Genomic DNA, 21,760 nt, shown 5'->3' with positions numbered 1-21,760 from the left:
CCCTGTGACCCAGACAGCGCTTTTGCTGCGGCCATCAGTTTACATGCTGTATGTCACAAATTACAACCTTAAACTCTCAAAACTACTACTACTGCTTACTGTTTATTTATTCATATATTAATTTAGTTAAATAATGTTCATATTATATTGTTATTATTTTATATAAATAGTATTTTATACTTTTAAATATTAACAATTATTATTATTATTATTATTAATATTTCCTTTTATATAATATCATATTTTATATTTTTTATCAATATTGAATAATATTGTTATTTTATTAATAATAATTTGTATCCACTGATGTTAATTTAGTTTGTTAATTAAAATTTTTCTTGCTGTTTTACAGTAATATTAGTTTAAATAATAATAATAATAACAACAATTTTCTTAATATTGTTAATACTGATAATATTAATAAGTTTGATAATAAATTAAACAATTAGATTAAATAATATTATTATTATTATTTTATTACTTTGAATTTTGTTACTTGTTATTTTAATAATATAATTTATATGATCATAATAATAATACATTTTATATGAATTTGTTATGTTAACAGTGATTACAATTATCGTCATTACATAAAAAATTCTTTATATATTAATATTCAAAAAATAAAGTTAGAATATAATTTTTGTGTTATTATTTGTACTACAATAAAAAGATATATAAATGATTGTTATTTTATTAGTAATAATACCTTATATTACTTGATAATGGTAATATTAATACACACATTTTATTTTATTATATGTTAAGTTAGTTTGTTAATTAACCATTTTTCTTGCTATTTTACAGATTACTTTAAATAATTATAACAGAAAAATTATTAATAGTTTAATATTATAATATTAATAAGTTGCATTATTATTTTATATTAGGTAATAATTACATAATAATTAATAAACAATTAGAATAATAAATAATAATAATATTAATATTGAATTACTTTGAATTTTTTTACTTGTTATTTTAATAATAATTTATATTTATATGATCATAATGATAAATGTTATATAATTTGTTATGTTAACAGTGATTACTATTATCATCATTACATTAAAATGTATTTATATATTAAATTAAAAAAAAATAAGTTAGTATAAAATTTATAAAAATTATAGTATTATTATTGTACTACCAGTGTTAATTTTGACACGAAATTTTAATTTAGTTTTAGTCTTAGTCTTTTGACTATAATTCTTTTTAGTTTTAGTCAAGTTTTAGTCATCTGATTTGTTTTAATTTTAGTCTTATTTTAGTCGACTAAAATTGCTTGGTATTTTAGTCGACTAAAATTGCTTGGTATTTTAGTCGACTAAAATAAGACTAAAATCAATAAAGATTTACTAGACAATTTTTTACAACTGGTATAGGAAACAAACTTAACCAAAATATATAAAACACAAATTCAACTTTATTTCAACACAACTGTGTCTTTATTTCGATTCAAAAGCTTTTATGCAGCAACAAACACTGTCATGATAATGTAAACAATAACTAGCTGCCAATTGACCATCAATAAAAGAAAAATAAAGTTAGGTCCAGGACCTTAAAGTTTACAGCTGAGCTGAACAATAAGTGCATACATTTAAAGTAAATATTTAATAAGTTGTCAGCTAGGTGGATAAAAAAAGTAACAAGATTTTATAAGGTATTCATTTGTCTAGCAATATTGTATGTTTTAAATACTACAATATTGCTAGATTTGTATGTATAATGATAGGATGTGAAACATTCATGTTTCACATGACTAATATAGAAATATTGTGATATTGTCAACAAGTAGAACATTATAAAATATACTAAACATTAGTATTAATCAAATGTATTTATCATGATATTACGTATTAGTATTTGCTCGCATCTAATTTGAAGAAGGGGCTATTTTACAGTACTTTTCAGTTCGTAATATTTAATGCTACAACATCTACGCACTGCACTATTCCAATTTTGCTTAGCTCAATAAACAAAAGAACATCGTTGTAAAATAGATTGAGAAAATGTCCGGTGGCTCGTCTGTAAATGTCTTTTCAAATTGGTTGTGTTCTTGCCACGAATGAGCGCTCTGCGTGCTTTACACTTTGTTTTGTTTTGTTCGTCGTCAAACGTGAAGTGAGCTGTGGACATTTTGTCGCTCTTTTAGACAGTAGGGACTTTAAGCAACAGCTGCGAATGGAACGGCTACAGCGACCGGAAGTTTGCCGTCACACCGCTGTAGCCAAGAACGTAAAAGTCACTAAGCAACGGTAAAAACAGAACAGCGCAACGCAGCATTAATTCATTTATTGAGATCCAAAAAAATATATAATTTAAAAATGCAAGAGAAGGATTGCTTTGGCGTTAAATGACAATCTTTTGTCAGAAGAGGAGTTTTTAATATTGTATGATGTAAATAAGTCTAAAAACATAACATTTATTTACCTAACCTCTCACGTTGTAGCGACTCTGGCAAATCAGCTGTTCTCCCGTAGTAGACCGTTAAATTAGAACGTCACAAAGTAGCAGTTAAATTCGCGCAGGCGCAATACAACGCCAGAATGGCGTTGCCGTTCCACCAGAGGCTGTTGCTTAAAGTCCCTATCACCTCTTCGAATGCCGACTTCCCGGGAGCTCATAAAAACTGAAAACCTTCGCTTCACGTCTCAATAAGTCAGGCTCTGATTGGTTCTCTTCTCTCATGCAGTCTGTTCTGTTTTGCCGGTTCTTTTGCTCATTCCTCGCATCTCTCCCGTCTGCTGATTTGATTTTCGTCACAGTCTATTTCGTCTCGTCCTTTATTCGTTGACGATAATGTCAATCAATTTAGTCATAGTTTTAGTCTCCATCAGTGCCTTCTATTTTAGTTTTCGTTTCGTTTTCGTCAGCAAAAATTATTCGTGACGAAAATAATGACGAAAAATATTTAGTCAACGAAATTAACACTGTGTACAAAAAAACATTTTTACATAAATTATTATTTGTTATTTTATTAGTAATAATGTATATTTATATTAATTGATAATGGTAATATTAATACATACATTTTATTTTATTATTATTATTATGTATTTTACACTTTTTAAAATAATAATATTAACAATTGTATAATATAACAAATTTACATGCATATTATTATACTACTATTCACTTTTACATAAAAGTTAAGACATGCATACCTTTCAAAACAAAAAAAATTATCTTTAACCTCAGAAACTTTCAAAAGTGTGTGTGTGTGTGTGTGTGCATGTAGGCTGACAAGGTGAAGTCAAGCCAAGCTGTTTTCAGGTGCCAATCTGCAACAGGCATCCAATTCATCACAAGAGCCGCATAATCTACTTTATCCACTTTAATTACTGCGCCTGTGTTGTTTTTGCCAGTTTGCAAAGCTTCTTTACTACGGGACAATACTGAGACAATGTCTAGGAGGGTAAATGTCCAAATATTACTCAAGCTTGATCTTCATTCTAGTTGGCGTCAGCAAAAATGTCAGCAGAGGTAATAAAGTCTTTGATGTTTTTTGAAGTTTTGTGGATTTGTTACATGAGCGCAGGGTTAATTCTAGCTGACCAGGTGCGCACGTCTATGTTTGTTTGCACTGAGCGATACATGTTGAACTTCACCTGTTAATCACAGTCCTACTTCCATTCCTAATTACTGCAGCAGATGACTGACTGTTAACATGAGCCAAACCAATTCTTTGCTAGATCAAACCGCTAAAACTAGCGATGTAGCATTGCGTCACACTACGAATAGCTAGTACAAGCATCAATAAAAAAGCATCTCGTTAATAAACGAGCTACACAGTTTTGAAAACAGTTAGCTACTGTTACACCTTCGAAAAACGCAGTTACGTTAGTGTTGTTGCTACTGTATCTTTTAAAAGTGACTCGTTATTTTTTTATTTTTTTTTTTGCAAATCACTTCCTAGTAAAATCGCTTTTATTAAAATGGTTTAGTTCTCATTAAATTCCAACTTTTAGATTGATAAAAGTAAATATTTCATAAAATGAAGTTGTTTAATATTCTGTTGATCACATTCTTAACGTCATACATGACATATAAATAAAAAACATGACCACATTAATTATTAATTAATTATTAATATGATACTTTATAAATATTAATTTGTACTGTTCACATTTATTAATATTAATGCATTTTTTTTTATAATAATAACAACTATATAATAGTATAACAAATATATATTAAGTATTTATATATATTTATATTTTGACTGTGACTGTTATATTTTGGTGTATGTGTTTAGCTACTGTAATGAATCTAAAAAAAATAGTTAAACAATAACTATACAGTACAATATAAAACCATTATACATTTTATTTTTTTTCAAAATATTATTATAAGTATTAAAAATATCCACTAAGAATAAATATTGCTGAAAAATTACAGTAATTGATTCATATTGTTAAATACTGATGAATCATTAATTGTAATATTATTGTATTTTTCCAAATAAGAAAGATAAAAAAACAATTGTATAGACCTAATATTATAACAAACATGTAATATTCATAGTATTATTTAATATTATTTTTATTGGTATATAACATATTCACGCCAAGCTAAATGTAAGGGAAAAATAGCATGATATTACCGTCAACATCACACACAGCTACCCCTCATTAAGGTAGTCACGTGACTTCAAACCATAATAGACATGACTTCCACACCACAGCTTGTTTTACTCATCGGGATAAGTGGCTTAATGCGTCTCCGGACTGGACCGTTTAACTGACCACACGAAACACTTACATGTAAAAATCGCAGGACAGATTAGAAACCTACGTGTCCAGACAGCTTTCTGTTTGTTAACCACGCGGAACAGATCAACGCAGTGTAAGAGAAAGACAAGCCTACCACCTAGTGGTTAAACATAAACATTGCAGATGAAAAGAAATAATGTTATTACAATAACAAATACACCCAGTCTGTAAATGAATCAGTAAAGCATTATATAAGCCCCTTGACACGTTTTAACCCAATTTGAATGGTTTCAAAGAGACTTGATGTTTTCATAAATTACATAACAGCATAACAGCGATGCCGCCACGAGGGGCGTATGTGAAAGAAACGTTTTTGAACTAACACTCGACTGTAGCGAATGTCAAGTTTAGCTATTTTCCGATTCAAAAATCAATATTTTATCAGAACAGAGTTATTCGGGACACTTTAGCACCTGGAGAGCTGCCCTCGTCCGTTACTTGTACCGCGCGCGTCTCCAAGCGATGACTCGGCGTTCTGAGGAACCTTTGAGAGAACGAAGCCCCGCCACTGCGAAGCGCGGCAACAGGTCATCGCCATGACAACAGCGACAATGAGTGAGTCTCGCCGCTTGATTTGTATGGAGAGAAAAGTTCACCTGAAATACACCCCAGTGGCTTTCTTCTTTCTTTTTCGGACGCGGAGGGAATCCGGCCAAACTAATCAAAACTTTCTCTCCGATCAACCACCCGCAAACAGAACACACACATTTCGTTCCTTAGCGTTCAAAAGGTCAAGCGATGAAATATTAGGTCGTAATTGTCGTTAAATCCTGGTCCCTGACTGTTTCACTGCGAAAAGCAGCCCAAGCTCAGCAGAAACAGCATTATTTACCAACTGAGGTGGCAAAATTACAGTTGTTTATCTATTTTTATATCTGTGCACAAATATGCAGTGTAATTTTTACTGTTTGACTAAATAATAAAGAAAATGTTATATATTATTAAAAATGCACATTAAGAATGATTTAATTGGTCAAACACACAGACAAAAAGTGTCCGACATGAGTTTTTTATTTATTTTTATTTTTATGATTGCAGTTCACGGGATGAACATTTAAGGCCACAAAAATGCTAACATAAATTAAGAACAAGTTATAATATATATAAATAAAACTTTTATATTATTCTATTATTCATTGTGAAATCAGGATTAATATTTTTAGGAGTTTTCTTAATAACAAAATCACAATCAGAAAATTTTATACAATTGTATATATATATATATAATATTATATATATATATATATATATATATATACTTATTTTGAATATTTTCAGTCTGTTTCTGAAGGTCATGTAACCCCCGCTCTCTGTGAAATCCTATTGGTCCAAAGTCCTCTTACTTGTGAGATGATATTGTGTTCAATCGAAAAGAACCACTGAAAAGTAAAAAACAAATCAATGAATAAATTCAGAACATTTAAAACTAATAAAACCTAAGTTAAATCAACATACCAATCCAGCAAAGTGAAGTATCAGCAGTGAATGACTTTTTCACCCTTGTGGTTTTAGTTTGTTTGTTTGTTTTGTTTTTAATGCAGTTTTCTAAACACACAAACGCTAATTTTAGTGAATTTGTGAAAGTGATAGATAGAGCCATAGTAAGAAAACAGTAGTCAATGAGAGCATGTGATCCTGAGCGTGGCTGGGGCTCAGAATGAGTTTTTTGTCAGGCCCTCCACCAGTATCCCAGAGTGCACTGGGCAGCCAGTCATATGGCTGACACAACGGGCAGAGAGAGAACAGGTTCCTCAATCCAGTGTTCAACAAAAGCTCATTTATTCAGCCGTTTTGTACAGAGGAGGTTATTCACAGACTAAAACAAACACACACACATTTGATTTTATGGTGGAGACTTTGCATCAATGTTTGTTTGTTTGTTTAAGTGTTAAACAGCATCAATATTAATATATTGTTATTTATTAATTATTTAATAAACTCATTTAGTTTTTTATTTATTTTGATGTAATCTGTTAACTAGAGTTATTGATTAATTAATTTATTTTAACTAAATATCAAGTTTAACTTCTAAAGGCCTCATATTGTTATTTATTTTATTTTTATTTCAATTAATTTCATTTAGTATCAAATCAAATAATTTTACCTGTAAAGGGCCACAAATAATTTTATTATAATTGTATTTCTTAATTATTTTGGTCATTTGTTTTGTTTATTATTTATTTGAATTTGATTTCAAGTGTAACCATTGAAAGGTATATATATATATATATATATATATATATATATATATATATATATATAATATATATATATATTATATATTATATATATATATATATATATATATATATATATATATATTATATATATATATATATATATATATATATATATATTATATATATATATTATATATATATTTTTTTTTTTTTAATTTCTATAATTTATTTGTTTTCACGTTATTGATTTAATTTTAAATAAAGTTTAACCATTTAAGGGTCACATTTTATTAAACTATTATTGTATTTATTATTTTTTATTAATTTACATTGTTTATATATTTTAAATGAAGTTTGACTAGTAAATGACCTCATATTATGTTATTAAATTAATATTGTATATATTGATTATTTTATAGTTTTTTTTTAATCTATTGTAATTTAATTTCATGTAATACTAAGTTGAACTTTTAATGGATTTTTAATTATTTAATATATTAATTATTTGTAAATATTTTAACATAATTTTTATTTTATAATAAATTCTTAAATTAAATTAAAATTACATTTAGGGATATTTGGTATCCCCCACCCAAAAATAAATAAATAAAAAAATAAAATAAAGCTGAACCAGTGGATCTGGATCAAAACAACAGTGCCCATGAATGAACAGTCATCTGAGTCAGTCCATCCGAAACGGACGCTGCTCCCAGATCACAGTGTGATGAACAAATCAACACATGAGTATAGAGAGGCAGAGAAATGGATTATTGATTTGTTGATGGGGTGTTTTATCCATCTGACCCCTGAGAAAGGCCGTCAGGACAGTGAGGCCCACATAAGAATACAGTGTTTGCTGCCAACAACAGTGTGCTTGTGCTGTGTATATGAAGCCACAAAAGACACATTTATTATGGCGAAAAAAACCCGTCCGACAATCCCAACCGTCTGGCACGCTGGACAAATGCCAGGGAGGTGTGGATGAAGGATCGTAGTGCCCATGACTGCATTCCCATGCACCTCTTCATTTTTATACGGAGGATGACTTCATGATTTAAGATTTCGCTGTTTATATAGGCCTAGAACAACTGTAGAATAGTAATAATCATTACAAACAATTTAATACATTATAATATTTACCAATTTCTTTATTAATAACTAGTAAGTATATCATAGTAAGTATACAAAATTTTGAAAATACAAAGCAACAATAATGCACAAATTTCACTAAACATTTAAATAATAATAAAAAAAAATTATAATATTGCAACTACATAGGGACAATGCTTACCAATAATAGGCTTTCATCTTTATATGTGTTTAAACAGTAATTATCGATAGTTGGGAAAAGTATATTGCATTGAAACATACCATAAACTTTCATGTTTTTGGACAACAAAACAAAAGAAAAATATTTGATCATATTAGATTATATTATGTATGAGAGTGTTTGTTCTCGGTGTTAAAGCTGTTTAATAGTCCAGTGGTGTTTAGGACACACGTCTGGCCAATTCTATAACAGAAAAGGATCGGCTGATTAACATGCCACACCACTCACTTCCTCTCAAACACACTATTGTCGTCCTCCGAGATGCAGGACAACAAAACACTTGTGTGCGCTTATGGGCCAACAGAACTCCCAAGAAAGATCAAAAGGAAAACGAATAGGAAAAATGAAATGAACATATATTCCATATGGCCTACAGGCAAAAAGACTAGACGACTAATTTATAAAATCAAGACACTGTATTTAATTCCTTGGAAAAAGACTGACCATGACAATACTTGTTTCAAAGAAAAAAATAAACAAAATAAAAAGCCTGTTCAAACAATAACATACTTAGTATTAAATTTCAGAAATTCAATAACATCAAAAAAATCTACCAGATTTTACAGAAAACAAACAAACAAAATGTTAAAAAAAACCTAGTTTAATTTTCTTACAGATATTACATGTAAATAATGCATTGTGCTTTAAAAGTTGGCAAATGATTTATTTTGTGTATATAATATCAAATTTCAAGCTTCGTTACTCAAATGTGTCACACAAGTGTTATACTTTGTGTGTGTGTTTGTATTAATCTCTTTGTATCTCACTCTGAATGTGTCTGTAGTGGAGTGAGAACAAGGTCAGAAGCTCATTGGTCAGTTTTGGTGATTGACAGGTCAGAATCTCCAAGCTTAAGGCCCCTCCCTTTCAGACCTATAAATTGACTCCCATCTCACTCCACTCTGAATCGCCTCATTCGGACAAACTCTCTGCTGGTAAGTTTTTATCATTGCTATGTTTTACAGCTTATTTTGCTCCAAGCTTTCCAAACTGCAAATTGCAAAACTAACTATGTAATGAGTAGAAATGTGTTTGCAAAAGACAGAAAGAAAGTTAATGGTCCATAAAATTGCTTCAACACTTAAACTTTTAAAGTCATTTGAGGGAAAATTTAAACAGCTTGAAATTGCTTTCAAACATTTTCACATTTTTAGTGCTTATTGCTATTCCAGAAAACGTTGAACGCTAGACTACATAAAGATGTCAGACTTGGAGAGCTGCCTGGGAACCATCATTGAGGTGTTCCACAAATACTCATCCAAAGAAGGTGACAAGTACAAATTAAAAAAGAGCGAACTCAAGGATCTGCTCACCAATGAATTTCCGACTCTTACCGAGGTAATTAAACTTAAAACTTTTTTTTTACACTTCACTTTGTCTTGAAATTTAAAGAGTATTTGATTTACAGTCAAGGCATTACATCAGAATTCAGTTTTTGTGTCAAAATTGTATTATTAAATATTTGACGGTAAGCAAAATTATCTATTTCCTACCTCTTAAGTTTTTTTCTTTTCCAACTCTTACCAAGTAATTAAAAGTAAAAAAAAAAAAATCCTCTACACTTTGTCTTGAAGTCAAGACATTACGTCAACAAAGTCAAGACATTACGTCAGAATTCAGTTTTTGTGTCAAAAATTTCGATTAAATATTTAACGCTAAGCAAGTTATCTATTTTCCTACTTCTTTAGCTTTTTCTTTTCCAACTACTACCAAAGTAATTAAACAAAATAATAATAATAATAATAATAATAACTGCTCTTCGTCTTGAAATTTAAAGAATGTTTGATTTACAGTCAAGACTTTATGGAAAATCGAGTTTTTGTGTCAAAAATGTATGTTTAATATTTAATGCTAAGAAAATTATCTATTCTCCTAATTAATCTTTTTGTTTTCCAACTCTTACCAAAGTAATTCAACTTATTTATTTTTTTACTCTACACTTTGTCTTGAAATTTAAAGAATGTTTGATTTACAATCATGGCATCACGTCAGAATTCAGTTTTTGTCTCAGAAATTTACGATTACGATTATGTTAAGCAAATTGTCTATTTTCTTACTTCTTAATCTTTTTCTTTTCCAACTCTTACCAAAGTAATTAAACGTGTAAAAAAATAAAAAAATAAATAAAGAATGTTTGATTTACAGTCAAGATTTTATGTGAAAATCGAGTTTTGTTTCAAAAAGTTTCGATTTAATATTTTTTATGCTAAAGGAATTAGCCATTTTCTTATTTTTATAGCTTTTTCTTTTTCCGACTCTTACTGAGGTGATTAAACTTATTATTATTATTTTTTTTTAACACTGCATTTTGATTTACAGTCAAGGCTTTATGACAGAATTGAAAAAAAAAAATCATTTTCATTTCTTTTTGATCTCACTCAGCATGTGAAAGATCAAGCAACATTGGACAGTTTGATGGAAAGCGTGGATACCGATGGTGACTCGGAGTGTGATTTTCAAGAGTTCATGACCTTCATCACCATGGTTACCATCTGTTGCCATGAGTTTTTCGAACACAACGAAGACGAATGAGTCGAATTAAAAAAACAAGTATTCATAGCATAATAGTAATACAACACATTGATTCTCTTAAAGTTTGCTTTGTTCTTTTTCGTATCATATTAGGATTGTTGTTTAGTTTGAACAGAATGTATATGCAGCTTGTACGACAGTTTGTTTTGCTAGACTCAAAACCAGTTTATTACAAAGCATGCTTCTATTATTTTCCTAGGCAATTTTTTTCTCAAAGACATCCCCATCATAAATCTCATCGAGTGCAATGCGGACCAGGTGTTGCGCTCTTGCCATTTCAGTTCCAGGATGATTGTGAAATGTTTTTCCTGATTAGCTTCAGACTATTAGGCTGCTATTGACTTACGTCAGATTGTTCCAGGGGCCTGAGACAAATCATGCTGTGCTTTAAGAAGACCCACCAAAGCAAATTATTCCTTTGAAAATATCTAATATGATGTTTACAACCATCCATAAATGGTTTGGAATTTCAAATCAATCCCATGTTATTAAAGCATGAAAACTCATTTTTTCATGTATTTAGATATCCAGAAATGTTTAATAGTAATGGTTGTGTTTTTAAATGTAAAGATCTTTGAGCCACTTCTTTATACTCTTGCTTTGTGAAATGGTGCTCCATCATATAAAATGCACAGATCACCAAACTATTCATGGATCGTTAGAAGAAGCCACTCTTGCAGAACATTTTGATACCATTCTTTATTCATGGCAGCGTTTTTGGGGACAATTATGAAAGAGCCCACTCCTTTGGTTGAAAAGCAACCCCACACACGGATGGTCTCACGATGCTTCACCTCACAGGACTCATGGTAGTGTTCACCTTTTCTTCTCCAAACTATTTATTTTCCAGATGTCCCATACAGGCAGAAAGGAGATTCATTAGAGAAAATAACTTTTTACCAGTCTTCTGCTGTCCAATCATTGCAGAATTTCAGTCTGTCCTTGATATTTTTCTTGGAGAGAAGTGGCTTCATTGCTGCCCTTCTTGACACCAGGCTGTTGTCCAAAAGTCTTGGCCTCACTGTGCATGCAGATGCTCTCACTCCAACCTGTTGCCATTCCTGAGCAAAAACTCTGCACTGCTGGAGACACAATTCCATAGCTGACTCCTCAGGATAACTCTGGGACATCCTGAAGACTTCTTCATTGCAGTTGAACCTCTTTACTTGAAGTTCTTGATGATCCAGTAAATGGTTCTTTCAGGTGCAATATTCTTTGTAGCAATTTCCTTGCATGTGAAGCCATTTTGCTGCAAAGCAATGATGGCTGTACGTTTCTTTGGAGGTAACCATTGCTAACAAGAACACAATGATTGAAGGCACTTCCCTCCTTTTATAGCAATCAGTCTGCTCTTACTTTTTGGTGTGGAAGCAGCTCTGTTTTATCATACTAGATATGTTTGGATGCTCTGTTATAATGCTACTATAATGCTTTATATATATGTTTATTTGTTTTTCTCTTCTGATTTGGGACATGTCCACATATGGTACTACATCAGATGCAGGATGTTTTGCAATGCAAACTCAATCTGATCAGCAATACTGGAATTCATATGATGGATGAGGCAATGAGTCACTCTAGGTTTTACTTACCATTAGTTCTCTGTGTGATGGTAGTCAGTGGAGGGACAGTGAGGTGTAAGATTAGGGCCGGTGACACACTGGCTGCGTGGCGTGAGCATGGCAGTTCTGCTTCGTGTCAGCTGCGTGGCGGCTGCTTCAGGTTTTCTGTGTCTTTACACACCAGAACTGTGCCTGACGCGGCGCTGGCGCGCTATGCTGCTGTAGGTGACATAGAGGGAGGCCGCTGACAGACCAGGCTCTTGTCTTCATGACAACAATATCTGTACTTCATGTTGAGCATACAATATAAAGCATACTGATAAAGGACGCCGTCAACCAGTATTGATGGCAAAATAGACTACGTTTGACAATATTTGGCAATATTTGGGTGCAATATTTGAAAATCGAAAATTATTAATTTATTTTTTAATTACATTTCTATCTGAATATATTTCAACCTATAGATTTTCAAACATCAAAGTGTCATGAATTAATATGAATTTGTGTACAAATGACATTAACATATTTTCCTATTCTATTTTGCCTGGAAACGCTTCCAACACGCTTGCGTGTCACGTGAAAAATAGCGTCGGTTCTATTTCTAGCATGCACGCATTTTTTCTGAGACGTGCGTCTCATGCAGGCAGTCTGCAAGCTCTAACCTATTAACATGGGAACCGAATTGAAGCGGACATGCCACGCAGCCTGAGACCATTGCGCCACGCATCCAGTGTGTTGCCGGCCTTATGGTGAAATCTTTAGACAAGCATAACATGAGGGAAAACTAGAAAGGCTTTTCTCTCTTTCCTTCATCCTGGCCTCGCATTAATTAGCAGTCTTCTGTGTCTCATGTGTTATTTATTCAAACAATGACTGATTCAAAATAATTGCTTATTTCTTCTTTGAAAGAAACAATAAACAAGTCATTAAAATTTTCACTCAATAGATATTACTATGTGGAACTACTTGTCAATGTGGGATCAGAAATGTAAGCTACTTACTCAACTTTTGGTATAGTTTAAGCTACCGAAAGAGAACAATATCTCCCTATGACGAGTGGGGCGGGGCCGAGAGACGTGGAACAGGAGCGAGGCCGGTGGAGTGATTGGGAAATGAGCGACACCTGCTCGACCCACCAGTATCGAGTCCCACGGAGGAGATGGAGGAATATAAAACCAGAGCGACGACAGTGACGGACGAGAGAGGACCAGGCCTGGGCTTTAGTTTGTGTTTTGAATATTGTTTGTGAATGACAGTCTGCCGTGAGGGGCTGCTGTACTGTTTTGTGTTTGTTTTTGTAATTAAAGTTTCATTTTGATTGTCCGCCGGTTCCCACCTCCTTCTTCCCGAAGATTATAGAGTTTTTATTCGTTACACTCCCAATTGTGCTTCAATGTTGTCACTTCAATAACTTCTCACAAACTGCAAAGCCGTCATAGATAGTTCTAACGTGAAATTTTCAAATGTGTAACGGGGGCATATCATTTTTGAATTTGCATCATTAAAAGAGTTTAAGGCATTCAAACACAAGACGCTGAAAACCTCACCTGAGTAGCTAGTTACTTGCGTGCTTTGTGCGGTGCGCACGCAGGCACCAGTGCTTTAAATGGTAAATGGACTGCATTCATATAGCGCTTTCAACAGACCATATGGTCATCCAAAGTGCTTTACAATTTGCCTCACATTCACCCATTCACACACTCATTCAACACACCGACTGCGGAGCCAGCCATTCAAGGCGCTATCCAATTGTTCGGGAGCAGCTGGAGTTAGGTGTCTTGCTCAAGAACACATCGACACTTGCTCAGGTGGAGCCGGGGATTGAACCACCAACCTTCCGGTTTGTAGAAAACCTACATGAACCACTGAGCCACTGTCGCCAAAAACGCTTTATAAAAACAAGACTGCATAAATGGCCATACATCATTATGGTTGTGGATATCTGAGGCGCCATGTCCACAATGATTCACAACCACGTAATAACAATATAATTTTTTTTTGATACTGGTGTAATTTCACAATTATCGATTCCAGTTTTGAAACCCCAGCAAAAATAAAAATAAATAAATAAATACAATACAATACAATATTCCATGATATATTGAAAGTGAAAATCTGTTGATTTATTACTAATTTATAATTTTTGTGGTATTTTGTCCAGCTGAAGGATCATGTGGCGGGACGTTAAGAGGAACAACGGGGACAATATCAAGTCCCCACTTTCCTTCAGAGTATGAGAACAATGCTGACTGCACGTGGAGTATTCTGGCTGAGCCGGGAGACACTATTGCCTTGGTCTTCACAGACTTCCAACTAGAAGATAGATATGACTTTCTAGAGATCAGTGGCACAGAAGCACCATCGATATGGTGAGTAAACTGGCCTCTGTTACTACTTTTACATTGCAATCTGTTCTCATCTCAGACCTATGTTGAGCAACAACACAATAGGATCCCTTTCATGGAATTAGAGCTGAATTACTCTTTTTGTATCCTTATTCAGGCAGGATTTATTTGGTAAATTACTTTTGAACAGTGGTTGTTTACAGAGAACATCTGTGATTTAAAACAAGTACAGGACTGGGATCTATGTAGTTATTACAAAGGTGAGACTGTCCATTGTATGGATGTGCATTTACAGAAAATCATGTGCTCTTTGTGTTGTGTCGGATTATGGACCTGTTTTGTTGTGTTTTCCCTCCCCATGTGCTCTATGACCCAGTTTCTCCAATGTTTGATTGTGTTCATGTCATCCAGGTGTGTCTTGTAATTACCCCCATTACCCTATGTATTTAAGTTTATCTACTTGGTGAAGAATGCATGTCTCCTGTTTATTAAAGATTATTATCCTGAATCTCCTTCGTCTCTGCATTCCATGCACCTCACAGTACACAACAATACAGAACACCTGACAAAAAATTGTAAACGTGCGTTCCCTCTCCATTTTGTTCTTGTTCTTGCTCCATCACTTTTCTTGATCATGGCATATTGCCATTGACCTGTTGACCACCCAGACACCATTGGACTGAACTAGAGAGAGGTGATCATCCAGTTTCTGGAGAGAATCCACCCCAGATCCAGAGTACCAGCCATTCCCAGAGCCCACCCTCATTATCCCGCAGCAAGGAGCACAATCCTGAGCCCACCGATGACAGAGAGCCTGAGCCCATTGCTACCACAAGCCATTGCCACACGGAGTGACAGACTTACCAGTCTGAACTGAAAATTGTCTGCCAGCCCTGTCGTTACCCTGTCTGATATGCTTCCAGTGTTGGGAGTTGCGATTTGGTGTGTGTTGGCAGCGCACACCTGCCCTGAGAACCCTGGGGCTCTAGATGTGCCTTATCCGTCCGACACTGTCAGACTCCTCCTATGTCGCTCCAGCTCCACCACGGCCTTCTAGGTCCCCCACCTCCGCCTCAGTTGACTGAGCCATCTGCTCGGCCTTGGCCCTCCAGATCCCCACCAAAGTCCTGACTCATCGGCTCTCCCTCTCAGCCTTGGGCTCCTCCACCTGCTCCGCCACCATTGGTCAGCCCCGTGGAGTCGTCAGTCCTTCCTCTACCATGGCTACTCTGTCCGTTGTCTCCACGCCTTCACGGCTGTGGCCTTTGATCCTGCCTGGCTTTGCCTGTTCCAAATCCCTCCTGTCCTCCTTCCTGGTTCCTCACTCCATCTGGTCTGCCCTGGCTCCTCCTGTCTCCTCAGGTGTGTCTTGTATTCACCCTCATTACCCCCATGTATTTAAGTCCCAGTCTGTGTGTTCTGTCTTTGTCTGGTCTACTTGATGTATGTGTGTCTCTGAAAGCCTGTGTATCCCCATCAAAGTTTATTAAATACTTTTATCCTGAATCTCCTTCATCTCCGCGTTCCTTGCTCCTCACAGTAGCAACTGTGACATTGTGAGAATCACAGACCTTTTTTGGGGGGGATGGGGGCGGCATCGAACATGTGAATTTGCTTTTATTTTGAAGCACAAGATGCCTTTTAGAACATTTGAAACTATGTTACACTCAGACTGTTATGTTGACAGAATACTGATGGTAATATATTGTATATTTGATATTAAATAAAATAAGTTGGGAGATATTGCATTAAAAAGTGTGATCCTCATCCAAATAGGGCTTTGCCTGTCTTTCAGGTATTGATCTCACTGATTATTCTTGTAACATATCACTTGTTCTGTGACTTGCTCTTTGATTGTGTCCCCACAGCTGTCAACTTGATGATCACCACTCGGTGGTTTAATACATTTTTCCTGTTTTATGTCCTCACCTGTTTCTGTCCGTCTCCTTTCATCAGACACTTCTTCACCATGTTTTCATAGGTTTGCAATTGTGACCAAATGTAAGTTCTAGCCTAGTAAGAGATGCTAAAGAAGGCTCTGCCTGAACTCTATTAACTTCAAGCTCTGTGAATAAATATGCCCTCACTCTAGATTTGTGGAGCATTGAGGCTTTGTAGTCACACAGGCTCCCTCACAAATAATTAGCTTTTCCACTTCACCAAAACACAGGTTCAAAATTACACAACATGGCTGATAAATAAACAACAGGAATGCTATTTACAATGCATCAGAAAGTAATATCAAGATGTTCCCCCTCAGGGAACTCGAGCTGCATCCGAAGACACTATGCGAACACCCCAGCGTGACCATGCTCTGAATCACATGTAAAATCAGTCCAATAGAAGGGAGAGATGTCATTGCTATTGACATAGTGACCAGGAATCTATGAGGTGGTATGAAGCACGTGAGGCGGAACCAGTGTTAGCTTTCTGTGATTCAGCAAGCACTCTGTGTTGTGTCAGTCATATCACTCTTGAGAGTCTTATTTGATGTCATCCATCATAAAAGAAGATATAAGAACAATGTCCATTCCTCCCTGCCCTCGCTAAATCACCATGGGGATACATACAGTCTGTGCATTGTTTGCTTGGGGGTGAGCCAATTGCCTGCATTGTGAGAAAATGCCATTGCTCTTGCTTTGCCCATGAAAGGCTCTCTTTGAAGAGGGAGCTTTCGCCAGTCTTCTTTGTTATGCTGGTCCCGCTTCAGCCAAGACTGAGTGGGCGGCTGCAATCGTGGGGTTTGCAGTTGGATTTGGCGGAGGGAATGAAGACGTGTGTGCCCCAAAGTGACTTACAAGAGTGGAGGTAGGAGAACACAGGTAGACTTTATCCTATGTAGAAGAGGCAATCTGAAAGAGAATAGTGACTGTAAAGTGGTAGTCGGAGAGAGTGTAGCCAGACAGCATAGGATGGGTAGTGTGTAAGATGACTTTGTTGGTCTGTAAGAAGAAGAGGTCAAAGATAGAGAAGAAAACCAAGTGGGGGAAGCTGAAAAAGGAGGAATGTTGTGAGGAATTTAGACAGAAGTTTAGACAGGCTCTGGGTGGTCACGTAGTGCTGCCAGATGACTGGGGAAACTACAGCAGAAGTAACCAGGGAGACAGGGAGAAAGGTGCTGGGTGTGTCATCCAAAAGGGGGAAAGAAGATACGGAGACTTGGTGGTGGAATGAAGAAGTTCAGGATAGTATACAGAGGAAGAGGTTAGCCAAGAAGAAGTAGGACATGGACAGGACTGAAGAGAATAGACAGGAATACAAGGAGTTACAGCGCAGAGTGAAGAGGGAGGTGTCTAAGGCCAAGCAGAAGGCATATGACGAGTTGTACACTAGGTTAGACACTAGAGAAGGAGGGAATGACTTGTACAGGTTAGCTAGGCAGAGGGATCGAGATGGGAAGGATGTGCAGCAAGTTAGAGTTATTAAGGATAGAGATGGAAGGGTGCTCACAAGTGCGGAGAGTGTGCAGAGGAGATGGAATTAATTAATTTCATTTATGTATTTATGTATGTGTACACACATACAAGTGCACCATGGTTTTCTCAAATAATTACAGTTACACCAAATATGTACAGTTAGGTTGTTATTTAATAATTAGGATAGGCCTAGTTAACTAGATTATATTCATGGGGCATGATGATTGCTGTCACCCAAGGAAAATGACCATAGTTTGGAGTGTGGTAAGAACATGAACAACCAAAATACATTTAAATCAGGGCCAAAATCTCTCTAGAAGACCATATAAAGAATCACATAGGACTTTTCTGCACAGGCTACCAAAACCTTTCCAGTTATGAAACTACTATTACTGTGTGTAAGATCAAATGTCATGCATGTCACGCTTAAGGGTGATTCATCGGCATCCCTGTTGTCTGTGTCCTGTCATTGTCTGCAGCTCGTGACCTGGGCAATCAGCGCTGATACATCGGCGCTGGTGTGTGAAGATCACGAGCTGATTGCCCTCACCTGTCGCATGTTCCCATTTTCCCTTATATTCTCTGCTGTGTCTGTCCCTTGTTGTCAGTAGATTTTGTGTTGACTTTGTGACAGTACTGTGTGTCTGTTTCCTTACCTGTTTTCCACTGTGTTACTCAGGACATCTAGACGAGGTGTCTTACATTGTCCGCGTGCCTGAGATCCTCTGTCTCGTTTTTCCACGTCCCGTTGGGCATTTTACCAGTGGTGGTCTCCACAGCGTGTGTCCGCAGGTGACTGTACGGACGGCTCTGGAGTTGTTACACTTGGGTTTTTGTTCGTGTGTGTGTCTTCACAAATTTGATTATTTTTGGATTCTCCGTTGTACTAGTGATGTCTAATTCGTGAACGAATTGTTCAATTTAACCGGTTCTTCTTAGTGAACCGGTTGAACCAGTTCACCAAATCGAACTGAATCATTTGAAAACTGTTCGCATCTCCAAAAAGCATTAACCCACAAATAACTTAACCTGTAAACCTTTTTAATGTGACTGACACTCCCTCTGAGTCAGAATAAACCAATATCCCGAAGTAATCCATGTACTCAAACAGTGCACTGACTGAACTGCTGTGAAGACCAAACTGAAGATGAAAACCGAGCCGAGCCAGATGACGGACGAACACACCCACTGTTGGAGCAGTTCTCGTTCTCAAGTCAAGAACCAGTTGCATCGGTTTTCGGATCACCAGTACACTGAACCGATTCTGATTTGAGAACCGATGAACTGATGATACTGCGCATGCGTATAATTTAAGTATTTTATTTCTTTATTATTATTATTATTTTTTTTATGTTTCTAATCTGTATATTGTAGATAATGTATAGGCCAAAAGGGGTTTTCAGGGAAGTTGGACAATAATTAAGACTCTAAAGACTCAGTATTTATAGTTAATGATGACACATTCACAAATGGAGTTTGTAGTAAACAGAACATGAACACGAGTAAAGTAGCTGATGTTACTGAACTGCAGCAGTTAGAGTGGTTAGAGCGATTCTCGTTCTCGAGTCAAAAACCGGTTGCATCTGTTTCTTTCGGACACGTCCGTTTCGAAAACCGAGGAGCTGATGATACTGCGCATGCGTGATTCAGCGTGAAGCCGACTGACTCACTGCGCGTCTGAGCCGAACTGGTTCTTTTGGTGATTGATTCTGAACTGATTCTTGTGCTAATGTTATGAGTGCGGGTAAACCGAGTGCTTGAATGAAGGGCAATCTGGCGAGACGTAAGTTCATTTAATAACAAATACATCGCAATGGATTATGTATAGTAAGTGGATCATGGTTTCTGTGCTGATGACACCAAATTTATTTACTCTATATCTTCAAGACTTAAATCCTCATATGCACATTATTGCTGTTACAGTATTTGGGTGTGTTGTTGCAAAACTTAATTGTAAACTTTTCATGATTATGAGGTTTCTATCTAAAGTTATGATTACTGACTTTATATATTTGTATGTTTGATAGACGTGATGCCATTACGTCATCGCCAATGATGTCATTACGTCGAGCATAAAAGAACCGCTGAACCAGTTTTTTCAACCGGTTTATTGAATCGAACCGTCCGAAAGAACCGGTTCGCGGAAAAAAAATCGAACTTCCCATCACTAGGTTGTACCAAATGAACTGTTTTAGTTATCTCTTTGCACACCTGACAATGCATGCTTGACCATTTTGTGTAAGGTACACACTCATGCACACTTACCTGCATGTCCCATATATGGCAGTCAGTGTTTGGAAGAACGGCATTAGCAGTGATGGGAATAACGGCGTTATAAATAACGGCGTTACTAACGGCATTACTTTTTCCAGTAACGAGTAATCTAATTGATTACTCTTCTCATCTTAATAACGCCGTTACCGTTACTGCAAAAAAATGCGGCGCGTTACTATAACTGATGATGAAGCTGTTTTTTTTTTTTCATCAGACCAACTAGATCTCTGAGCGAGAGGCAAATACTTTTTTTTACTGTTCTTCCTTGGTTAGTGGGCAGAGCACGAGACAAGCGCATAAATGCTGACGATTGGCTGAGGTAGAGTAAAATTTCATTGTAAGCCAATCAGAGGTAGAGTTGGGCGGGTTTTCGAAAGCACGCATAGTAGTGATGGGAATTCGGCTCTTTTGACTCAGCTCACTGAAAAGAGCCGGCTCTTTGGCTCACAAACGGCTCTTTAAATGACTTTGACTATAATATTTCAATTTTTATTACATAATTATTTAATTTCTATAGGCTAAATTTGAAAAAAATAGAGTTGGCTCTTCAGATATGCGAGCCAGCTCCCGAAGTTCAACTAAAAAAGCCGGCTCTTAGAGTCGGCTCATTCGCGAATCGCGAACGACTCATCAAAAGCTCATTCGCGAACGAGTCGATCCATCATCACTAACGCTCATTCGCGAACGACCCATCATCGGACAGGACAGGACACACAACGAACAACACAAGCCAGTCAGTCAACGAGAGACAGGTATGGCGACGAGCCCAAATAATCCAAAAGTAGCCTTCTCTAAATAGAAGTATATACATTACTTTTTCCTTCAAGAAATTAAAGAAACAATAAAAGGAAATATCAAAAGTTCCCAAAAATCTATCGTGTTATTTGCATTGATCCACTATATAAACATAATATCTACATACATGCCATTTGATTGGAGGCTAGTCTCACTTTGTCCCACAGCAACTTTTTTTTTTTAGATGTGTGCACAATGTTTCATGTTTCTGTTAATAATGTATTGTATTAAGTGTCCATTTCATTATAATATTCAGATTTATCATAAATAATTGAACATGCACATGTATTTTAAGTTCCTTTAAAGAGGGGTAGAGGTGGGGTCACGTTTGAGCATTTAAAATTTAATTTTACTTGAAAGTAACGCAATAGTTACTTTCTTAAGTAACTAGTTACTTTAAAAATTTGTAACTGAGTTACTAATTTAGTTACTTTTTGGAAGAAGTAACTAGTAACTGTAACTAATTACTTTTTAAAAGTAACTTGCCCAACACTGGGCATTAGGTAACGACGTTATTTTTTCAGTAACTGGGTAATCTAAATAATTAATTT

At 35.4% G+C, this 21,760-nt stretch overlaps 1 protein-coding gene across 1 annotated transcript; it reads left to right on the top strand.

Moving 5' to 3' along the window:
* Window positions 1-9,120: 9,120 nt before the first annotated feature.
* Window positions 9,121-11,148, top strand: LOC113069716 (protein S100-B-like). The gene is made up of 3 exons (XM_026242838.1): window positions 9,121-9,220; window positions 9,458-9,623; window positions 10,668-11,148. The coding sequence occupies exons 2-3, from the start codon at window positions 9,486-9,488 to the stop codon at window positions 10,815-10,817; spliced, it is 288 nt and encodes a 95-aa protein (XP_026098623.1). The 5' UTR covers window positions 9,121-9,220; window positions 9,458-9,485; the 3' UTR covers window positions 10,818-11,148.
* Window positions 11,149-21,760: the final 10,612 nt, after the last annotated feature.

Source organism: Carassius auratus, unplaced genomic scaffold (assembly GCF_003368295.1).
Source record: "Carassius auratus strain Wakin unplaced genomic scaffold, ASM336829v1 scaf_tig00002331, whole genome shotgun sequence".
Taxonomy (NCBI): Eukaryota; Metazoa; Chordata; class Actinopteri; order Cypriniformes; family Cyprinidae; genus Carassius; species Carassius auratus.
The sequence above is the reverse complement of the archived record's forward strand: the minus strand, read 5'-3'. Positions and strand labels throughout refer to the sequence as shown.